This window comes from Lepidochelys olivacea (assembly GCF_965140295.1).
Source record: "Lepidochelys olivacea isolate rLepOli2 genome assembly, chromosome: 10".
Taxonomy (NCBI): domain Eukaryota; kingdom Metazoa; phylum Chordata; order Testudines; family Cheloniidae; genus Lepidochelys; species Lepidochelys olivacea.
This window is the reverse complement of record NC_140420.1, coordinates 47,201,088-47,223,460: the sequence shown is the minus strand read 5'-3', so window position 1 is coordinate 47,223,460 and position 22,373 is coordinate 47,201,088. Positions and strand designations below refer to the sequence as shown.

Below are 22,373 nucleotides of genomic sequence, written 5' to 3'. Positions count from 1 at the left end.
CTGGGGAATTCCCCTTCTTTGTTCAGCAGTGAAAATGAAGTTTGTTTAGCAAACAATGAAGGGGAATTCCCAGATTCAGAAGTTTGTTTCTGTTTGAGGTAAACTGCCAAATAAACTGTCCAGTCCGATACTTGATCTGATTGGCTGGAGTGGCAACTGAACTCAGTGTCTCAAGTCAAAATATTTCAATATGAACAAATGTGAAAAACCACTTGATCCAATTCATGGCTATTTTGAGAAAGGTTTCAGAGTAACAGCCGTGTTAGTCTGTATTCGCAAAAAGAAAAGGAGTACTTGTGGCGCCTTAGAGACTAACCAATTTATTTGAGCATAAACTTTCATGAGCTACACCTCATTTCATCGGATGCATACTGTGGAAAATACAGAAGATGTTCTTATACATACAAACCATGAAAAAATGGGTGTTTACCACTACAGGAGAGTGATCACTTTAGATAAGCTATTACCAACAGGAGAGTGGGTTTGTGGCGGGGGGTGGGGAGAAAACCTGGATTTGTGCTGGAAATGGCCCAACTTGATTATCATACACATTGTAAGGAAAGTGATCACTTTAGATAAGCTATTACCAGCAGGAGAGTGGGCTGGGAAGAGAGAAAACCTTTTGTAGTGGTAAACACCCATTTTTTCATGGTTTGTATGTATAAGAACATCTTCAGTATTTTCCACAGTATGCATCCGATGAAGTGAGCTGTAGCTGACGAAAGCTTATGCTCAGATAAATTGGTTAGTCTCTAAGGTGCCACAAGTACTCCTTTTATTTTGAGAAAGTTCATGAAGATGGCAAAGAGAGTCTTAGATGCAGAAGTTGCAAAGAAAAAGTAAGTGGGAAGGCAGACTGTATGAGGAAACATTTTGCAAAATGCCGTGAAAAGAGCAAAGAGACACCGGAACCACTGACTTTGGCTAGATGTATGTGAGTATTAGAATCAGACTGAAGATGAAGGTACTTGCCATTGCCAAGAACGTCAAAAGAAAGCCGCACCCAGGTCAGCCAAAGACAACGAGGAGGAAATGTCACAGTTTTTCATCCACAAATGGGTGTGTGTGTAACAAAAGCAACTCCAGAATTGAAACAAAATGTAGACTTAAAAATTGCAGCATTTTTTTTTATGGATGTAAAATTCCCTTTTCTGTTATCAAGCATCCAGTTTTTCAAGCAATGATCATCTTCCTAAGGCCAGACTAGAAAGCACCCGTCGAAAGCAGACAGCAGGTGAACAGTTAGATTCAGTTACTAATGGTTTAAAGGTGGAAGCACTCAACAGATTACATGGAAAAGCAGTTACATTACTTCAGTCATCTAGTATTAATATGCACAATGATCCAGTGATAGCTAACTGTGTTTTCTGTATCAGTGATTGATACTGGAAGCAGTAAGAAAACTGGGAAGTACCATGCTACACTGGAAACAGAAGCCAAAGCATTAGCAAATGAACTGTCATTGTGTTAAGAGCTACCTGACCGACAATGAGAAAAAGATGCGAAGTATGAGAAGTGATTTGGAACAAGATGGCAACACTTAGATTATGTATGTATGGATGTGCATCGCATTTGTCGAGGTAGATTTAGCCAGACCTTTCATGAAGTGCTTTGATGAAACATGCTATAAATTTGCAAAGTATTTTCGTAATACTGGTTAAAAGAATGCCAGGTTCTGTTAAGACTCAAATCATGGTGACAGACAATGGAAAAGTCAAATAACATGTCTGGAAACACAGAATTGTAGGACTGGAAGGGACTTCGAGAGGTCATCTATTCCAGTCCCCCACACTCATGGCGGGACTAAGTATTATCTAGACCAGGGATGGGCAAACTTTTTGGCCCAAGGGCCACATCGGGGTTGCAAAACTGTATGGAGGGCCAGGTAGGGAAGGCTGTGCCTCCCCAAACAGCCTGGCCCATGCCCTCTATCTGCCCCCTCCAACTTCCTGCCCCCTCAGAACCCCCGACCCATCCAACTCCCCCTGCTCCTTGTCCTCTGACTGCCTCCCCTGGGACCCCACCCCCTATCCAACTCCGCCGCTCCCCGCACCCTGTCCGTCCTGACCCCATACAGGCCCCCTGGGACTCCACCTGTCCAACCCTCCCCCCCGCCCCAAATCTCTGCCCCATCCAACCCCCACCCCCTTACCATGCCGCTCAGAGTGGCAGGAGCTCGCAGCTGCCTGGCCGGAGCCAGCCATGCCACCCAGAGTACTGGTGGCGCAGTGAGCTGAGGCTGCGGCGGGGAGAGGGGACAGCAGGGGTGGGGTTGGGGGCTAGCCTCCTTGGCAGGAGCTCAGGGGCCGGGCAGTACAGTCCCATGGGCCGGATGTGGGCCTTAGTTTGCCCACCTCTGATCTAGACCATCCCTGACAGGGACGACTGTTCCTTCATATTTAGCTTGTGATCCACTATCACCCCCAGATCCCCTTCCGCAGGACTCCTTCCTAGGCAGTCATTTCCCATTTTGTGTATGTGCAACTGATTGTTCCTTCCTAAGCAGAGTACTTTGCATTTGTCCTTATTGAATTTCATTCTATGTACTTCAGACCATTTCTCCAGTTTGTCCAGACCATTTTGAATTTTAATCCTATCCTCCAAAATACTTGCAATCCTTCCCAGCTAGGTATCGCCGTAAACTTCATACATGTACTCTCTATGCCATTATCTAAATCATTGATGAAGATATTGAACAGAACTGGACCCAGAACTGATCCCTGTGGTTCCCCACTTGATATGCCCTTCCAGCTTGACTGTGAATCACTGATAACTACTCTCTGGGAACAGTTTTCCAACCAGTTATACACCCACCTGATAGTATCTCCAGTTGTATCTAGGTTGTATTTCCTTAGTTTGTTTATGAGAAGGTCGTGCGAGACAGTATCAAAAGTCTTAAGCCCTGTCTACAGTGGCAAGTTTCTGCACAGTAAAGCCCCTTTCTGCGCTGTAACTCCCAAGGTGTACACACTGCCAAGTTGCAGCGCTTTAAAAAAACCACCCCAACGAGAGGCATAGAGCTTTCTGCTCCAGGGCTACAGTGCTGCGGTGCCAGTGTAGACACTGTGGTGATTCCAGCGCTGGGATTGGCCTCTGGGAGGTGTCCTACAATGCCTGTTCTCGCCTCTCTGGTCATCGGTTTGAACTCTACTGCCCTGCCCTCAGGTGACCAACCATCATCCACATCCTGTAAATTCCTTTGGAAATTTGAAACTCCCCTTCCTGTTTGCTCGGTGACGTGTGCAGTGGTCTCAACGAATCTTTCCAGGTGGCCAGGCCTGCTCCACACACCAGGTGATCCCCCGTTAAGAGCAATGTCGAGCTGCTTGACTTCATCAGCGTTTGAGGAGAGGAGGCTGCCCAGTCCCAGCTGCACTCCAGCTGTAGGAATTATGATACCTACAGACAGATTTCACAATGCATGACCAAAAGGGGCCATGACCGGGACACACTGCAGCGCAGGGTCAAAGTGAAGGAGCTGTCGAACTCCTACCACAAGGCGCAGGAGGCAAACCGCTGCTCCGGTGCTGCCCCCACGAGCTGCCGGTTCTACAAAGAGCTGGACGCGATATTCAGTAGTGACTCCACCTCCGCTGCGAAGATCGCTGTGGATACTTCGGTGGCTTGCGTGCCACTCGAGAGTGGACTGAGCCAGGAGGAGGAAATCTTGGACAAGGATGTGGAGGGGGAGGGGAACCCAGAGGCAGAGGATGACTCAGAGGCCGGAGATACATGCAGCCAGGAGCTCTTTTCTGCCCCAGAGGAGGCTGGTCAGTCACAGCTGTCAGAGTTTGGCGAAGCGCAAAAAGGAAGGGAGGCCCCTGGTAAGTGGATCTGATTTTGGGAATCGGTGAAGTGAGTTGTTGGGGGCGGGAAGGCTGCAGAAAGCAGGCTTGTCCCCCACCGCGTGCCTAGTCTGAGCAGTGGAACAGGCTGTTGATTGACTCCCTCACTTCATGGGAATCTCCCTCAGAGATCTCCAGGAGACTCTCATGGAGATACTGGGCAATCTGCTGTCGCATGTTCTTCAGCAGAGCTGCTTTGTTTCTTGCCCCATTAATGGTAACTTTCCCGCGCCACTGTGCTGTCATGCGTGGGGGGGGGGGGGCATTGCTGCACAAAGGCGAGCAGCATAGGGGCCAGGGCAGAAGCCACAGATTTGGAGAAGACCCTCCCTTGATTCCCTGCTCACCCTCAGCAGTGAGATATCTTCCATAAGGATCATATCCTGTGGAAAGTGTGGGGACAGGAATGATTATCAGGCCCCACCTGCGGTGCTGGCTCTCCCCAAGAGCCATGTGCCCAGGGTACAGCAGGGTCAGAGAAGAGTGATTTACCCTGCCCCTGCAGCTGCTCACCATTCTGGGGGTCTTGTGGCTCGTGTGCTTGCCTGGGGTCAGCCAGTTCGTAACAGGTGTATGAGTACTGGCTGTGTTTTAAATCACTGAATCAGTGTTCTGTGTTGCAAACAATACTGCTTCTGTAAAATGTTGCGTTTAAACTTCACAGAGATGATCTTCGGAGCCCAGCCTCCCCTTTTTTTATTGGCAGCCGAACAGCTGCACAGAATTAGAAAGCTACCATAAAGAACTAAGGAGGACTTTCTGCGTGAGGTTATGATGCACTCAGCCACTGAGAAACAGGAATTGAAAGAGTGGTGGGACAGCGAGAAGAGAGACCGAAAGGAGTATGCAGCACGCCAGAATGAAGCCATGAAGTGGCACTTAAAGATTATGGAGCGCCAAGCAGACACGCTCCAGGTGATACTAGCTCTTCAAACCGAACAGCTCTGCGCCCACCCTCCCCTGCAGCCACTGTTGCAAAACTGTTTCCCATGTGCCCCCCAGACGCATCCAACACACTCTTATTAACCTCCTGGCTCCAGTCTATACCAGCGACATTCCACTCCTCCCCCCTCACAGTCCAGCACTGTGGACTCCCACTACCGACTGCACTCAATACCCATCCCTCTGCAGTTTGGCCCTCCTGAAGTACAGTACCCACTGCACTGTACTCCAAAGGAGAAGGTTGGATATAATCCCTGGACATACACAAATCTTTAGCTGTCCTGGAACCCCTCCTCCTCCTGAGACCTTCCCATCCCCCTCACTGCTGATGGTTTTTTTATTTGACACTCTCCTCCGGTTGTTATCTTTTTAATGAAAGAATTGTGTTGGTTTGAAAGCAATCTTCATTCTATTAACTGAAAGCAAAAAGAGCCCTGCAAAGCAACATACAATTATGTTAAACCCACTTATTGCACTGTCTGCACCAATCACCTCCTAGTATTACAAGCACTGCACTCCCAAGCATAGCAAAAATATTAGTGGCTTTCAGCTTCAACTTGCTGCCTCAAGGCATTCCTGATCCTTATGGCCCCACTCTGTGCCCCTCTAGTAGCCCTGATCTCTGGCTGTTCACACTCCGCCTCCAGGTGCTGAACCTCTGAGGTCCAGGCCTGAGCGAAGCTTCACCTTTCCCTTCACGAATATTATGGACCATATAGCACATGGTTATAAGTATAAGAACGTCATCATTGGCCAGGTCCAGCTTCCCATGGAAGCAACGCCAGCGGGCCTTTAAATGGCCAAAAGCACACTCAACAGTTATTCCGCACTTGCTCAGCCTGTTGTTGAACCACTCCTTGCTGCTGTCAAGCTGACCCGTGTATGACTTCATAAGCCATGGCATTAAGGGATAGGCGGGGTCTCCCAGGATCACAATGGGCATTTCCCCTACAGTCTGGGAAGAAAGTCCCTGCTTGCAGCTTCCTGAACAGGCCAGTGTTCCGAAAGACGCGTGCATCATGCACCTTTCTGGACCAACCTGCGTTAATGTCTGTGAAAAGCCCACAGTGATCCACAAGCGCATGGAGAACCATTGAGAAATACCCCTTGCGATTATTGTACTTGGTGGCTAGGTGGCCCGGTGCCAGAATTGGAATATGCATGCCATCTATCGCCCCTCCACAGTTAGGGAAGCGCATTTGTGCAAAGCCATCCACAGTGTCATGAATGTTGCCCAGAGTCAGGGTCTTTCAGAACAGGATGCGATTAATGGCCCTGCTCACTTCCGTCAACACGAGTCCAATGGTAGTCTTTCCCACTCCGAACTGATTAGCGACCGATCGGTAGCAGTCTGGGGTAGCCAGCTTCCACAGTGCAGTCACCACGAGCTTCTCCAACATCAGGGCAGCTCTCATTCTCATGTCCTTGTGCCGCAGGGCTGGGGCGAGCTCATCACACAGTCCCATGAATGTGGCTTTCCTCATCCGAAAGTTCTGCAGCCACTGCTCGTCATCCCAGACATGCATGACTATGTGATCCCACCACTCAGTGCTTGTTTCCTGAGCCCAATAGCAGCGTTCCACTATGGTCAGCACATCTGTGAATATCACAAGCAATCTCGTGTCGTAGCTGCTATGTGTGGTGAGATCAATGTCACACTCCTCTTGCCTTTGCAGTTTAAGGAATAACTCTGCTGCCACTCATGACGTGTTAGTGAGAGTGAGCAGCATATTGGTCAACCGTTCGGGATCCATTCCTGCAGCCCGAAGAGGCAGGGCACGCAGTACACAAATGGTTGAAAGATGGTGCCAAACGTGGATGGAAGATTGCTGCAATGTGAAGCAATGCATCACGGGGCATTGGGACAAGACCCAGGGTGCCCCGCAACCGCTTCTGCTTTCCCACAAGTCAGTGGCAGAAGAGAAAGAGGTGCTCTGTGGGACAGCTGTCCAGAGTGCACCACTCCGAATACCGCTGCAAGTGCCACAAGTGTGAACATGCTATTGCATGGGCAGCTGACAGTGTGAACACCCAACAGTGATTTCTCTTCAATGCTCTCTGAGCGGCGCTGTAACTGCCAGCGCTGTAACTTTGCCAGCGTAGATGTGCCCTTACTAAAGACAAGATATACCACATCTATCGCTTCCCCCCATCCACAAGGCTTGTTATTCCTGTCAAAGAAAGCTATTAGGTTGGTTTGAGAGGATTTGTTCTTGACAAATCTATGCTGACTGTTACTTATCACCTTATTCTAAGTATTTGCAAATTGCTTAATTATTTGCTCCATTATCTTTCTGGGTATTGAAGTTAAGCTGACTGGTCTGTAATTCCCGGAATTGTCTTTATTTCCCTTTTTATAGATTGGTGCTATATTTGCCCTTTTCCAGTCCTCAGGAAACTCTCCTGTCTTCCATGACTTTTGAGAGATAATCACTAATGGCTCAGCTGTCTTTTCAGTCAGTTCCATGAGTATTCTAGGATGTATTTCATCAGGCCCTGGTGACTTGGTGATATGTTTAATAATCAGCCACGTTATCTCAGGATTGTGAGTGATCATGAGGCAGAACCTGAAGATAGGGTGGTCAGTATAATTGATGATCAAAGTATTTACCAAGAGGGAAATAACTTAAGTCAATTGAAACCAGTTGCAGTGGCGCTTGACGGACTCCAAAGGAACACATCAATAATTGCTGCAGTGTGCAAAGTATAGCTGGGTCTCCTGATAAATGAAGATGTTGCACCATGCAAAGTAAAAGTGCGAAAGAGATTTCCTGAGGCATGGCCAACCTCCTTCATGCAAAATATGCAGGAAAGAAATTTGTCAGCTGAACAAGAAGAAATTGCAAGACAGTGGTTGCTCAGCAAAAATCCTGACTTTCTGCCATATTTACTTGCATTTAAAATAGAAGAATTGCTGTATCCAAAATCAATGTTTTCTTCTGCCATCAAGGAAAAAGCTTTCCCTTTAATATAGTGGGGAAAAATCTAAAGAATGCTGATATTCCATCTGACTTCATAAAACTGGTAGTACAATTGCATGTGTCTCAACTTCAGCAAGCATAAAACAAATCTTTTCAACTTTGGATACATCAATGGGCGGGGGAGGGATAACTCAGTGGTTTGAGCATTGGCCTGCTAAACCCAGGGTTGTGAGTTCAATCCTTGAGGGGGCCATTTGGGATCTGGGGCAAAAACTGGGGATTGGTCCTGTTTTGAGCAGGGGGCTGGACTAGATGACCTCCTGAGGTCTCCTCCAACCCTGATATTCTATGAATTCAAAACTGAGGAATCGACTCAGGCTATCTGCTTCATCAAATTTGGTCTTCTGCTACAGAATGCTGTGTGGCCAAATGGACCTGGACTTGTAGTCTACAACTCTGCATGTTTCTGATTGCTTAATGCTTCAAACCTACTGCTCTGGATTATTGTCATTTTCATATAATTGAATGCTTTTGACTTTTGTTTACATAATATTGAAAATATGAAGTGAGTCATGACGTGCGACTTCCTTGGAAAAATATCCAACCAAAATGTATACAGACATCCTGACATTCAATATTATAACAACATACATTAGTATCACGCTCACTGCAGTTTTACTTTTTATTTGTACAACGCTGAATTAATCTCTTGATCTATTGCCAGGTAACCACAACTTGAATATGTAACTAAAACTAAGTGTAATGTGTGTGTGCATTAATGTAACAATTTTTAAACTGGAAAATGCCTTAAACTGGGACTAGCTGGTTTTTCCTGAGGTGGTAAAAGGCGAGATTTTACATGGTAAAAACCACCTCTGGAAAATACCATGCCACCCTTGTTTCCAGTTCTTCCTGTTTGTTCCCAGTACTCCTTGCATTTGGGTATAAACATTTGCCATCTTAATCCTGTCTAGTTTTTAAATGTTTCATTTGTTGGTACTTCCATCACGTCCCTTCCATAGTCTCTTAAATCTCACTTAATAAGTTTCCTGAATTTTCCTTAATTACATCCAACCACTCCAAGTTATATCCCCTTGGGCATCTCTCTCTGAAAGTCCTTCTTTGAACTTCCCAAATATAGATTTATCCAGCTGTAATCTGAGATCTGCTTTGCTTTGATCTCACTGACTGAAGCCTGTGTGCCAGTTGCACTAGTTAACAGCACTTCACTAGCCTTTTGGTAGCTCTGTAATTAGCAGAGTGCTTTAAACCCCTCCAATTAGTCTTTAAACACAAGAGACAGAAAACAGTTATTTTGGGTTTTTTTTCAGAGTATGTCACTGATTTGACTTAAAACTGTCTGAAATCTTTGGAAACCAATGAAACATATGGCAGGCTTGAGTTTGAGAAATCTACAGGTATTGGATCTACGACTTTATTCAGTCATCTTCTCAGTCCCCCACAGTTTTGGTGGAGAGGTCTTGGACCCTCTCTATTAAATGTTTGTGAGTCCAGTGCATGACAACTTGGATTGTAAACAGGTCAAAACTCCTAACCTCTCTGAAATGTGTAGGTTTGGGGGATGTGTGAATCTATCAGTAGTGGGATGCAAGAGATGCAGGGTGTGGGGGGGCGATTAAGAAGTCCATGGAGGAATGATGGAGCTTTCTCTCATAAAGTATAGTGGCTGGGGTTAAAGCAGCTGCAACTGACCTTTCAATGACCTTTAGCGTGTTAAGTCAGGGACATAGTTCTCCCTTTACAGTGCTTGTGTGACAGCAATCAATAAGCAACAAATGGCAGTGTGGGTTACACAACAATGAGTTATGTGCAATGGTGGCACTGTGCTCATGCATGCTAGGGTTGGTAGTAAAAGCTCCCCGAGGGATCTTACAGGAAGGCAGCCAACCCACTGGAGACTTTATACTTGCTTGAGTGTTTATAATTGAAAGGTAAAGAAGTTTGGGAATTATTGTTTCTTTTCCAAAGGAAGTGCTTTTTTTGTGTGTGTGCCATGGCAAACTCCCAAGTTGATGCCAAGCCACACATCTTTCACTTTAATAAGCTGAACAGACAGACACAGGAGGCTGGCTAGCAATGACTTTTCTGGTGTGTTGGGAGAATGAATGGGCTGGGAGTGGAGAATTTGCTTGTGTGTGTGTGTGCACGTGTGACAAGAGTGAGAGAATTGTATGCTCATGAATGAGCTGGATTGAAAGCCCTGAACACGCTGTCTTCTGATTATCCACAGAACAGGTATAGCAAAGGCAACAGCAGTATATGTACCGCCATCAGTTAGGGATCTCGGGCACTACTGATCTGCATTAGATTCAAGCCAGTGCCCTAGAGGGGAACAGCTCTGCATCCTATTAGTCTTCTGAGTTAACCATTTCCCTCACCTCATCTTTACTTTTTTTTTTTTTCTTATACTCTCTCCTTGTTTTCTTTCTTTTCCCCTAGTCTGTGTGGTTTATTACCCTTTTGCTTTATTCAGATCACAAACCATCCACAGAAAAGGCTCTGAACAACTCTGTGACTGAAGGTCCTGTAAAGACACAACTCTGATCTGCTTTGGCGACCATGAATTATGCAAGTTTTGTTGTTGGGGTTGTAACGGACTCATTACACAAGAGCTAACTCTGGTGGTCAGCAGTATTTCAGAGCTGGTGACCATCAGTGTGGATTAAAGGGCTGCCCTCCACAATTGTGTGTGTTTAATTTTGACGGGGCATGGTCTTGGCTCCCATTCAATATGACTGCAGGGGAGCCTGGGGGAGCTTTCCCATCATTGTTCTCTCTACTTCTCTAATGCAGTTTTCTATTCTGTCAGCATTTACACTCCATTCACTTCAGTGCGCTCTATCCCCTGGAACCACCACATGGGGATGCTTCTATGTCCATGTTTGTTTTTCAGGGCAACTGAAGAGTAGAATGCCGTTGTTTTCAGAAGAATCTGGCAATGAGTGTAAAAACACTCATTTGGTAACAGGAACAGACTGGATTGGAGTAACAGCTGACACTGACGTGAAAGGCAGACTTCTCTTGACACTGTTCAGCGTAGGCTCTGTGGCTTATTGAGCTAGGCTCTTCAGGAGTGCTGCAGGGAATTATTTGCCTAGTTTTGGGTCTTTGAATGCTTTCCTGGAAGCTCTCTGCAATGTTACTGTATTGATCTAAGCAGAGAGATTGGAAGTGAGGTGTAACTGAAACCTTTCCCTCCCCCACAAAACTATACAGATAAATGACTGCTGAGGGGGTTGGCATGCACATTCTGTATGTTGCAGTTCCAGGTGTTACAGTTCTTCTTGCTTGAATTCCTTATTTATTCCTGTTTCCTAATCTTTTGCATTTGCATGTCATCTGCCAATTTTTTTGATTCCTTTATCAGTGTGAAAAATATATTCCTCCTCTCTGTGTAGCTTCTTTAATGTAGAAAAATCTCTTGGTTCATCTCATTTTCATCTTCCAATTGCAGTAAGATGACAGCTTTAAAGGACACTATCAACTTGAAAGTCACACTTGTGTCTAAAAATCAACTGCCTGCTCTAGTTACAGATAATCTTGGATAGCTATACTGGAAAGAAATTGAGTAGAAAAATCTTTTTTTTTTTGTACAGGTAACACTGTGTATAATCAATTTCACTGTCCCTAGTGAGCACCTGTATACCATTATGCATCCATGCTGTGTGTTGTGTTTGTACAGTTCCATTAAAAAAATCATATCCCTAACCAAAATGTCTATAACTGTACAAGAATTGTGTATAGGTCTGACCTTAGATTTTGCTGGAGCTGCCATATAAGTAATAGTATTATGTAATTAATCCTTTCCCTCTAGTGTGGCATACAATTTTTTACTTGCCCAAGATGAAGAGAACTTTTTTGACAAGTTAATAAATTTCCATTAGTCTCCATCTGGACAGGCAACTAGATTTTGTGCTTTAGCTGGTAAACTTTCGTGGCAAGTTTCCACAGCTGTGTGGCAGTGTCAGGCTAGAAGAAGTCTTGTGGGTGGGGCAAACGAGACTTAAGTGCTCTGATTTTATAGAAACCTTTTAACAATCATGCCGTTTCCACAATCACTTGTTCAGAATGGCTTTTATAATACAAAGAAATAAATGCATTTCATTTAAAAACAAAACAGGTTCTTCTCTGACAGTAAAATTCTCTTACGTCATCGCCACTTTTGAATTTTTTAAAGACAACCTATAATGGAAAAAAATAGTGCCCTTTTCCCTTGTTTGACTAATGAAGAAAATTCAAGGGTATCTGCTTGTTTTTTTTAATTTTAGAAATACCAGGCCTTGACTTTCCTGTGTTTGCGGGAGAGGTAGTGTGTTCAATGGGATACTGGAAGCTGAGCAATTGTGGAGAAGAGCCTTTTAGTCAGAATGCTTAAAACTATTTGGTTTAACTCAAACATCTGACACATACTTAAGAGGAAAGTTTTGTGAAAGAGTCAGCATCCCTTTCAGTGGAGGGCTGGGAAAGCACTCTCACTCAATCATTTAGACTAGTCCTCCAGCAAAAACAAGGAACACACAGATTTCTAAAATAAAAAGTAAGCGAGAACCTGTCTCAGGGTATGTGCCTTTTTACATAAACAAAGGGCAAAATCAAATGACGCCTATCACCACTAGCACCCCCCAATAAGTCAGACTTGTTATTCAGTGAGCTCGTTTGTTTTCTAGAGAAAACTGTTTAAGACGCAGCTGTCTGGCATGTGTGTCTCAGCAGAACTTTCTCTATCCAGAAAAGGAGTACTTGTGGCACCTTAGAGACTAACCAATTTATTTGAGCATAAGCATCCGATGCATCCGATGAAGTGAGCTGTAGCTCACAAAAGCTTATGCTCAAATAAATTGGTTAGTCTCTAAGGTGCCACAAGTCCTCCTTTTCTTTTTGTGAATACAGACTAACACGGCTGCTACGCTGAAACCTTTCTCTATCCAGTGAGCCTATTGCCAGGGAGGGAAAGGGGATAGTTTGCTTTATGGCCATCTATCTTACTGGAGGCTATTCTGGGATTAGCCACTGGAGCTTAAATTGTAAACAGGTTGAGGCACTTACACAGATCTCTCCATAGATATTAACTTCGCCTTCTGAATTTATGGATTCTGTTCATTGCTAGCTTGGCTAAAAATGGCTCGATGTTCTTAGCTGCTTCTGAGTAAATATAGCAGTTGACAGCTGTAGTGAATTAATGCACATGTAGAATCAGCTTAAAATTTGATGTTCTTCCTCTGCTAAACAGGAACCTGTACTTTTTAACGGAAGTGTTTAGTGCTATGGTAGGGGAGTGGGATTTCTGTGAAGGGAGTAGAGGATCCAACACACAGCACGCACAGAGACTTTAAGAAAGTTCAAACTTTCTGCAGATTGACCTTGTCAGGTAGAGCTTGACAAAGTCTTTGATCCCAGGTGACTAATTTGTCTGTCCAGACAGAAAGAACTTGCCTAGACAAGTCTGGGGACAAGTAGCTTTGCAACAGCTCGCAACAGCTTTGCAACAGCAGAAAATTCTGGCAGTTCTGTAAATCCTGTTACCTCTGTAACAGAATCATAGTTATTCGTAGCTTGTCTTGTATTTCCTGCTAGTTGCAAATGGGAATTGGGGTACAATAGGGTAATAGCCAACTTTATAATTGGCTATTCAAGGGTTAATATATTGTATATTTTCATAGCACTTCTCGCCCCAAAGGTTACAACAGCAGCTTACAAGATACAGTGATGTATGCACATACAGCACCCCTGAAATGTGGACACATTTGTCTTAGAAAGCAACAACCACCTCAGCAACTAGTATACTGCACAGCAGTATGCAAGGATGAAAACGGGTTGACTGAGGAAAGCAGGACAAAGCCCTCTTCTCTTAAAATGCCTTGGCATCCTTTGTGTCCACACAGACCAGACTGGAATTCCTGTTTTGTTTTTGGGGTTTTTTTTGTAAATCTTTCTGAAAGCTCCCCTGCACTCGCGTTCTGTCAAGTTTTTAATGTTGTGGCTGGAGCATGTTTAGACTAATCTGTAAGTGAAGGGATTTTAAATTCATAAACAGTGGAACCATAAATTTCATAACATGATGGAAGAAAATAATTGTGAGAATATGGCATTTTGGAAAGTGTTCCATGGAGTCTGATCAGTACAAGTGTACAATCTGGGGGCTGGACTTTGCCCACAAAGACCAGCACATACAAGTCCTATTAACAGTAATTATGGCACTTTGGGGTGCTTGTTCCAGTGGGTTGCAGTAGTTCTGTGAACTACCATTTCCAAGTGTCTCATACAGTGAATTTTTCTTCATACAAGAGCACATAGTGTCAATCACTCTTGTCATCTTGGATGTGGTTGCAGTGCTACTTCCGAATAGGAAGAGATTCCCAAAGCAGGACAGACAGTCTAGAAGGGAACTGGAATGAGCTACTACTAGCTTATTCAAATAAACAAGTAACTCTCCTGTGAGCAAGCCAGGTATGGTCTGAGTTTGCCACTTCCCTGCAAAGAAAGCACTGCTTTACAGATTAGTTAACCTCTGTAACTAATCGGCAGTGGTGATGTCAGCATGTCTCTTTGCCAACTTGGAATCCCAACTTGTCCCTATCAATTGATTATTTTCTGTTTCTGTAAGGACTCAGAGGGGTGGTAGCTGTGGCTAATATCATGATTGTGTTGAGCACCGGTAGCATGCTTAGAATTGTCCAAACATAAGATGCTCCTGTCTCATAGAGTGTGCAGTGAACTAGCCTGTTCAATGAATAAGTGTGAGGCCATTGATGATAGGGGTTTAATGCAAACCTTTTTCCAGATCTGAAACTCTAGCTTCAAATCAGTCTGGTCACAGTGCAGGGGTGCAGTTGAAACTTTTGAGCTGAGGGTCACTGTACTTTCTCTTGCTGGAAACAGTGATAAAAATGGAGGGATGTCTTTTTGTGGGTGGGGCAGCAGGAGATAAAGGGGGAAATGAAATAGCAATCTGAGGTACTGTTTCAAGCTTTACAATGTAAATGCAGAGGATAACATTTTGTCTGCCATTTTGAATACCTTACATACGGACATACGGAAAGCCCCACTTTAAATGCTCTTTATGTGACTCTTGCTGCCCGTCAGCAGCTCAGTAATACTTCTTAACCCTTAACTTTTTCACTCTGTCCAGGCCAACTTTCCAGTTCAGCCATGTGGAGCCAGAAGCCTTTGATCAGATCAGAGATGAACACCCAAATTCCCTGTATTGGTGGCTACATTGCTTTCAAGGAGGCATGTAGTCACCAGCACAAGGAATTCTGAGGTACTTTTGTGATGGGAAGTCTTGGTGTTGCTCTGTGGGAAAGAATTTCTACCCACAGACATAAGGGATAACGGGGAGGCAACCTAGATGAGGCTTAAACGATTTTCAAGGGGCCGTACAATAAATGTACGCACACTACTGCTGCATAGCTTGATTCTTCCTTAGAACTGGGTGAATGGGAGCGTCTGCCTAGTCTCCAGTGGATTTTTGTCTACTGCACAACTTGCTATTGTTGGCAGTCTGTTTGTAAGAGGGAGTAGCAGGTCAGCAGGATTTGGAGGTGCACTAAAAGTGCTGTGTGGGAAAGCCAGCACTATGCCTGTCTACACCACCTGGCAACATGCACTTTTGCTAATCATTCAGTATCTTGAACACCCAACTTAGATAATTGTACAAAAGGAGGCATCTGAATGAATGTTTGTGCCACTTGTGACTTGGTTTCAACCTGTTTTATTTTTTGTTTAGGGTCATCCAGTAGCCGCCACCCAAACCAGGTGACTCCAAAGAAGAGTGGCCTGAAGAACGGTCAGATGAAGAGTAAAGACGATGAGTGTTTTGGAGATGACATTGAGGAAATCCCAGATACAGATTTTGATTTTGAAGGGAATCTGGCTCTTTTTGATAAGGCAGCAGTGTTTGAAGAGATTGACACTTATGAAAGGAGGAGTGGCACTCGCTCCAGGGGTACCCCCAACGAGAGGCCAGCTCGCTACCGGCATGACGAGAATATCCTGGAATCAGAGCCCGTCGTCTACAGACGGATCGTCGTACCCCAAAATACTAACAAGGAATTCTGCACTGGTATGCTGGTCCTTTTACTTCTGAGGATGCTTATTCCATGGCTCCTCCAGGAGATAACTGGGAAGTGTTCCCACAGGGGGCATCTGTCACCTTAGTGCAACAAGCATGGCTATTCATTTACAGAGACTTGGATCCATGCACTTTACCACAGTATTTACATTATAACCCTCTTTATCTGCCATGTTTCAGACATCAAAAGCATAAAGGTAAAAGGGGATAAGCTTACAGTAGGGAACAAGGCCAGGATTTGGAGAAAAGGAGTTACAGTGGAACAGAGTTGTCTTGTGAACTATCAGACTAGGTTCATGTGACTTGTGACAATTGGAACCAAGGCTTAGCTCTCAGTAGCGTGGAGAGCCTGTGTGGATTGACCCCTAACTCTCAAGAGGGTTTGTCTCAGGATTCAGTACATGTGACCATCTTGGCACTTTTGGTATGTTGCTTGTGATATGAGGCAGTACAGTTCATGAGCTTCTGATGTTCTGCCTGGGTTTGAATAGCATCTGCCAGTAAAGCTGCTAACATGCTTTATTGTTTAAAATTTGAAATCTAGTCAATTTAAAATGGTGAGTTGAAAGTAGTTTCAGGTACTACATGTATTCCTGAATGTCCATGTCCAAATGTTGTAGTTTTACAGTCATTCTCTTTTTTTAACCACTTTTGCCTGTTGCTGTGTGAAAGGTCCAGACAAACAGGAAACTGCATGTAGTGCTGTTAGGGGCACAAAACACATTTTGATAACTAGGGAGATACATCCCTCCCCGCTCACGTCCTCCCCGTTCTGTTTAAAGTAATCTGAGCTGTTACAAGAATGTAAAACTTGATTTTTTTTTTTTTTTAAGCGGTGACTGTTCCTTTAACTTGAAGTTTTCATCATGTAAAATCCTGTTGACGAACCTATTAATTCCTTAAGTGGCCCAAACAGTGGATCTCAAAACTGCCTGCAGCACTCCTACGCTTTCCGGTCCTGTGCAGCGGTTAATAGCACTGTTTAGTGCAAAGCATAGTATAAGCAGTTATTGTGCAAGTTTTCCCCAACTGTGTGAATGCACCCCTGCAATTCCAGTACCAATGCCTTCCTAGCAGACAGCAAGCTGTCAGACTGAGGGGTTGGTCATGTATGGGTCAGTGAGTTATATTTGATTGTTAGTAGTTGTGGAATCTAAATATAGAAAATGTTTGTGTTAGGCCATCTAGTCCATCTCCCTGAGGCAAGTGTAGGATTGTTCCCTACTGCACAAAGCACTAGTAAGTGTTCAACTGGTTTTAAATACCGCAAGTGACGGTACTTCCAGCACTACCTCTGGGAACCAATTCCTCAGGCTAAGAGATTTCACTATTGGGAAGCTTTCCTGATAATCTACCCTTATTTAGCGATAATTTCAACCCATTGCCACTCTTAGTTATACCCCCTTTTACTTATATTAAATAGTTTCTTTCCCTTTTTGAGTGTACACGCTTCAAACGTGTGCGGACAGAGTCTTCTATACCCTTAATTGATGCTTAGCTAAATGATACATAGTTATAAACGTCTTAATCTTATTTCCTCCAACCTCCTAATCATTCTTGTAGTTCTTCCTTAAGTACATTGGTATTTTTCTGGTGACGTGTTTAACAGAACTGAACACAATATTCAGAGCCCCCTAGACTATTACTTTCCTGTTGTTTGCCATGCCTTTGGATTTGTGGCCCAAAATTTCATTGGCCTATCTTTGTTTTGCTATCGTGTTACCCTCCAGATAAACTCTGTCCGTGTGTCCCCCCCCCCGTCCCCCCCCCGAGTATTTGTTTTTAGGGATATCAGGAGCAGGCCACCTTCTGCTTCCATGTAGGGAGTCAGTTGTTGGGGATGGAGAGATTACATGCAAGAGCAGTGTTAGGTGGGAGGTGCCATGGCCTGAATCACTTCTTGCTGCTGGGAATGAGTCTGCCAAACCTTATCTCTTTGTCTGCCTAATATAAACAAGTGGAGAGATGGAGAGAATTTTCTCTTTGCCTGATCAAACTGCTGACACATCAGCTAGCCCTCACCTCTAGCATGAAACCAGTTAATCACAGAACTCAGTTTCAATCAACAAACTTGTGGTTTAAAAAAAAAAAAAAAGCCTGAAATGAATGTGCTGGACCTCAGCCAAGAAATTGGATCAGAGTTTATTTTGGAGCTGTAACCTAATGTGAAAGTTAAGCAGGAGTATGTATAAGAGACATATAATCTAAAGGCCTGAATTTGAAATTGACAAAGGTTGGATAAACAGTTATTCTAACATACAGAGCTTCTAGTACAGGAGGTCCTTGTTTCTTGTTGTGCTGTTTATTTCCTTCCTTATTTCTACTAAGATGTGTACAAACAAGACTTGTATTTATATTTGTCCTGGTGACATCTTTTAATTCAACTAATGAGGTAAATCTCCCACATCTTTTGTAAGAATTGTATCTCCTAGAAGGCTATATCTTCATAACCTAATACTCGAGGGAGAAGGGTGGGGCGGGTAAAAAGAGAGCAAAGCCAGAGTTTGGAAATGAAATCCTCTTCTCAACTTGGCACTCTCCTACCTCAGAACTGTTTTTGGCTCGTCAAGTGCTCAGTATGTTAAACTAAGTAATGACTGAAAGGGGATCAGAGCAGTAAATTAGCTGCTCTTTTTGTTGCAGTGTTGGGCAGGGGAGAGGATAAGTAATTCTTGTCTGTATAGTTTCCATAACGCCTTAAAGTCTAGGATGAAAAGTAGTGTATAAAGCTAAGGGATGGATCGTTCTGCAGGGTCTTCCTAGCCTATATAGCTAACTTTCTGATGAGTCTTCCAGATGGAATTCTACCTTTGTTTGCAAAAAAAAAAAAAAAAAACTGTCACTATACAGTAGGAAATCAATCAGACATTGAATTCCCTGTTTGTGCTTACTAGGGCACATCTGCAGTCCCTTGGGGGATGATAGAAAAGTTCCACTTCTCAGGGGTGGCAGGTTTGTAGAAATTTTGGTGGTGCCCAGAACCCGCCCCCCACCTGCCTAGGGCTCTGGGAGGGAGTTTGGGTGGGGGGAGGAGGTCTAGGGTGCAGGCCTTGGGCTGGGGCAGGGGATTGGGGTGCGGGCTGTGGGAGGGAGTTTGGGTGCAGAAGGGGTGAGAGGTTGGGCTCTGGGAGGGAGTTTGGGTGGGGGGCGGGGTATGGGATGCAGGCTCTGGGATGGAGTTTGGTTGCTGGGTGCAGGCTCTGGACTGGGGCAGCAGGTGGGGGTGCAGGAGGGGGTGAGGGGCGCAGGCTCTGGGGCGGAGTTTGGGTGTAGGCTCCAGGCTGGGGTGAGGGGTGCAAGCTCTGGGAGGGAGTTTGGGTGTGGGAGGGGGTGCAGGGGTGAGGGTTGTGGGGTGGGGCTGGGGATGAGGGATTCATGATGCAGGAGGGGGCTCAGGGCTGGGGCGGAGGGTTAGGGTGCAGGTGCTGGGGAATGAGGGCTCTGGCTGGGATGAGGGGTTTAGGAGGGGCTCAGGGCTAAGGCAGAGGGTAGGGATGCGGGGGGGGGGTGAGGGCTCTGTCTGGGGCTGGGGATGAGGGGTTTGGGGTGTTGGAGAGGTTCAGGGCTGGGGCAGAGAGTTGCGGTGCAGGGGGCAGGTGGAGGGCTCTGGCTGGGGTTGCAGGCTCTGGGGTGGGGCAGGGCTGGGGATGAGTTTGGGGTGCAGGCAGGTTGCCCCGGGGCCAGAAAGGAGGACTCCCCTCAGCCCTCTCCCCACTGGCAGCAGTGAGCTCTGCCTACAATCCTACAATTCCCCTTCTCCCCCACCCAGCAGCACACTCACCCCACACCACTGTCACTGCACATGCTCCTAGGGCCCCTTTCAGGCCCAGGAAGCCCCCTTGCCTCCCCTCTGGTGGGTGCCGGGCAGGGGCAGGGGGGCTGCCATCACATGTGCACTTACTCCCCTGCTGCTGCCCCTCACTGTAGCCTCACTGGGGTGGGGGGTGGGGCTGCCCCTTGCCCAGTGTGGGCAGGAGTGGTGACTGCGGGCAGGGGGGCGCCCTGTGCTGGTGGAGGGTCCCACCGGAAAAAGGAAGGGTCCGAGGCAGAAGGGCAGGGTCAGGGCAGGGCAGGCTGGAGGGGGGCGCACTAGGGCTCTGCAGCGCAGCTTGGAGCTGCAAGGGAGAGGCAGGATGCTCCGGGACCCGGGGGAGGCACGTGGGAGCAGCAAGTGGGGGCCGGGGGACACTCGGGGGAGGAGTGGGGGGCGGCAGGCGGGGCTGGGGGAGAGACCTGGCCCCAAACATTGGTGGAGCTGGGCCTCCGGGCCCTGAATATTGCTGGAGCCAGTAGCATAGCTGGGGGGGAGCAGGGCAGCGGCCGCTCTCCCACAGAGCAGAAGTGGCGCCTTTCAAATTTTTTGGTGCCTTTTTAATTTTTAGTCACCTGGCAGCTCTCCGGGTCTTCAGCAGCAGCTCAGGCGGAGTCATATGGGTCCTTGGTGCCTGGGCTCCAGCCAGTGGCATAGCCAGGTGGAGAAAACGGGGGGAGCGGAGATAAAAAAAAGGCGCCACCCGCTTGGACTCACCCGGCGGCTCTCCGGGTCCTTCACTCGCTCTAGTCTTCGGCAGCATTTCAGTGGCGGGGGGTCCTTCAATGCCCCCGAAGACCAGAGGGTCAACCCTCTTGATCTTTCTGCAAGAACAGTGGATTTAGTATCTTTGGCCTCTTCCCCTCTCTCTCGGCACAGATACAGAGTGCTCTGTGGGTAATAATTAATTATCTATTTAAATGATTGTGATTTCCTTCTGTTTAACTTGGTAACTTCTTTCTAACGATTAAAGGGTAGCAGCTGCTGGAATAACAGGAAGGGAGGGAAGGTTCAGAGTGACAAACCCCTCATTAGTGTTAATGGGACTGAAATCTATTATTTCTGGATATCTGTAACAAAGAGAACCCGAGTCGTCGTCATTTTCTCTCATAAAGGCTCTGTCTGAACTCATTAGTGAATCTCTAGTTGGGAAAGCAAACTTTCTAGTTATACAGGAAACCGCTACTTTTTAGTCATTTCTTTAATCTAGTCCTGTCTGTCTTGGCTACGGATTGCCTTGTCAGAGCTCAGCATTGACTGACAGTGATTGGTCTGTCTGATGAATGTAATAAGAACACAGTCACAGTTGCTGTGTTGATTGACAAGTAGTTAATGTCCAGCTCTTGCCATGCCTGAAGCCGGGAAGCTCAGCCATTTGGGTGTGAATCCCTGCAGGCTCCTGCCTCTTACTCTGACACATGGCCCAGGGAATAACTTGGAGTTTTTTGAAGTGGTATCATGACCGCAAAGATCAGGGGACTGGACAGCTGTGTGATGGCACTAATTCTTCAAAAGAAACTCTAGGTCTGTCAGTGCATTTTATTGCCCATTAAATCAGTTCATCTATATAATGGGGGTGGTTAAGCACTGGAATAAATTGCCTAGGGAAGTTGTGGAATCTCCATCATTGGAGATCTTTAAGAGCAGGTTAGACAAACACCTGTCAGGAATGGTCTAGAATAGATAATACTTAGTCCTGCCATGAGTACGGGGGACTGGATTAGATGACCTCTCGAGGTCCCTTTCAGTCCTATGGTTCTGTAATGAACACAAGGCTGGACAAATCCATTTGTAGCAAAGCAACCCAATGGACTACTAGGAAGTATTGTTTGGTAGCCCAACTATTATTATAGTCAACTGTATGTTTCAGATAAATAGTCTTAAATCGACCCATGACTCCTAGATCTTTTATTGCCTTTGATTCAAAATCCAATACCCCGAAGGCTAGATGAAAGTGGCTGATGTTCCATTGTCAGTTCTGGTCTCTCCTCCACGGTTATGCTCACCTATTTTTTTTAAAAGGTTAATTCTATTAACCTGTCTCACTAAAGGACAGGAGGATGCTCTGAATCTAGCAACCTTCACCCAACAGAGAGGAGCTTTTGAGATTGTTAGGGCCCAGCTCTCCAAACACTGTTCTCTTAGGGACTTGCAATATTTTATTCACTGGTTGTTCCCTGACCATTCATGTTCTGCTGAGTTTCTTCTTCATTTCTGCCCTCTTTGATTAGACAGCAGGTGAAATGAACAGATTGGGTTTTCTCCTTTGTCTCCTAAGTGACCATCTCTGTAGACTTTGGTTAAAGTAATTGTTTTGAAATGCAAAATACCCTGGCAGCTGTTTGCCTCCTGTATCTCATAAATTGTTGAAGTGAGACCTAAAGGCGGTCAGGTTGTCATCTGAGGTCAGAGGAGAAGATGATGGACTTCCTGGGTTCTTCCACCTCCACTCCCAAAACAAAGATGGTCAGGCTTGCAGAAAGAACACCAAGCATGGACATGGGTGTCATTTTGTGATTGTTAGTGTGAAAATCTGATTCAGTTCAATTCAAGGGGACTTTTTTGGCATGACAAGCTATACTAATATGACTAAAGTATAAGAAAAACACTGACTGTTAGAGGCGGCTGTGCTGTGTTTTATTATAACTTGTGCTTTTATAGAGGCAGTAGGACTTCTGGGGGGGGGGGACCAAGAATGATAGTGGTGAAGAGGTGGTATATTTTCTTGTAAGCTCTTCAGAAATGTAGCAGGAGCATTAGAG

At 45.6% G+C, this 22,373-nt stretch overlaps 1 protein-coding gene across 1 annotated transcript in view; it reads left to right on the top strand.

The window, feature by feature from the left end:
* EDC3 (enhancer of mRNA decapping 3) overlaps positions 1-22,373 on the top strand; it is a 67,245-nt gene that overhangs the window by 16,853 nt on the left and 28,019 nt on the right. Inside the window, exon 4 of the mRNA XM_084642319.1 lies at positions 15,456-15,791. Coding sequence (XP_084498445.1) covers positions 15,456-15,791 — 336 coding nt within the window. The remainder of the gene's footprint in view (positions 1-15,455; positions 15,792-22,373) is intronic.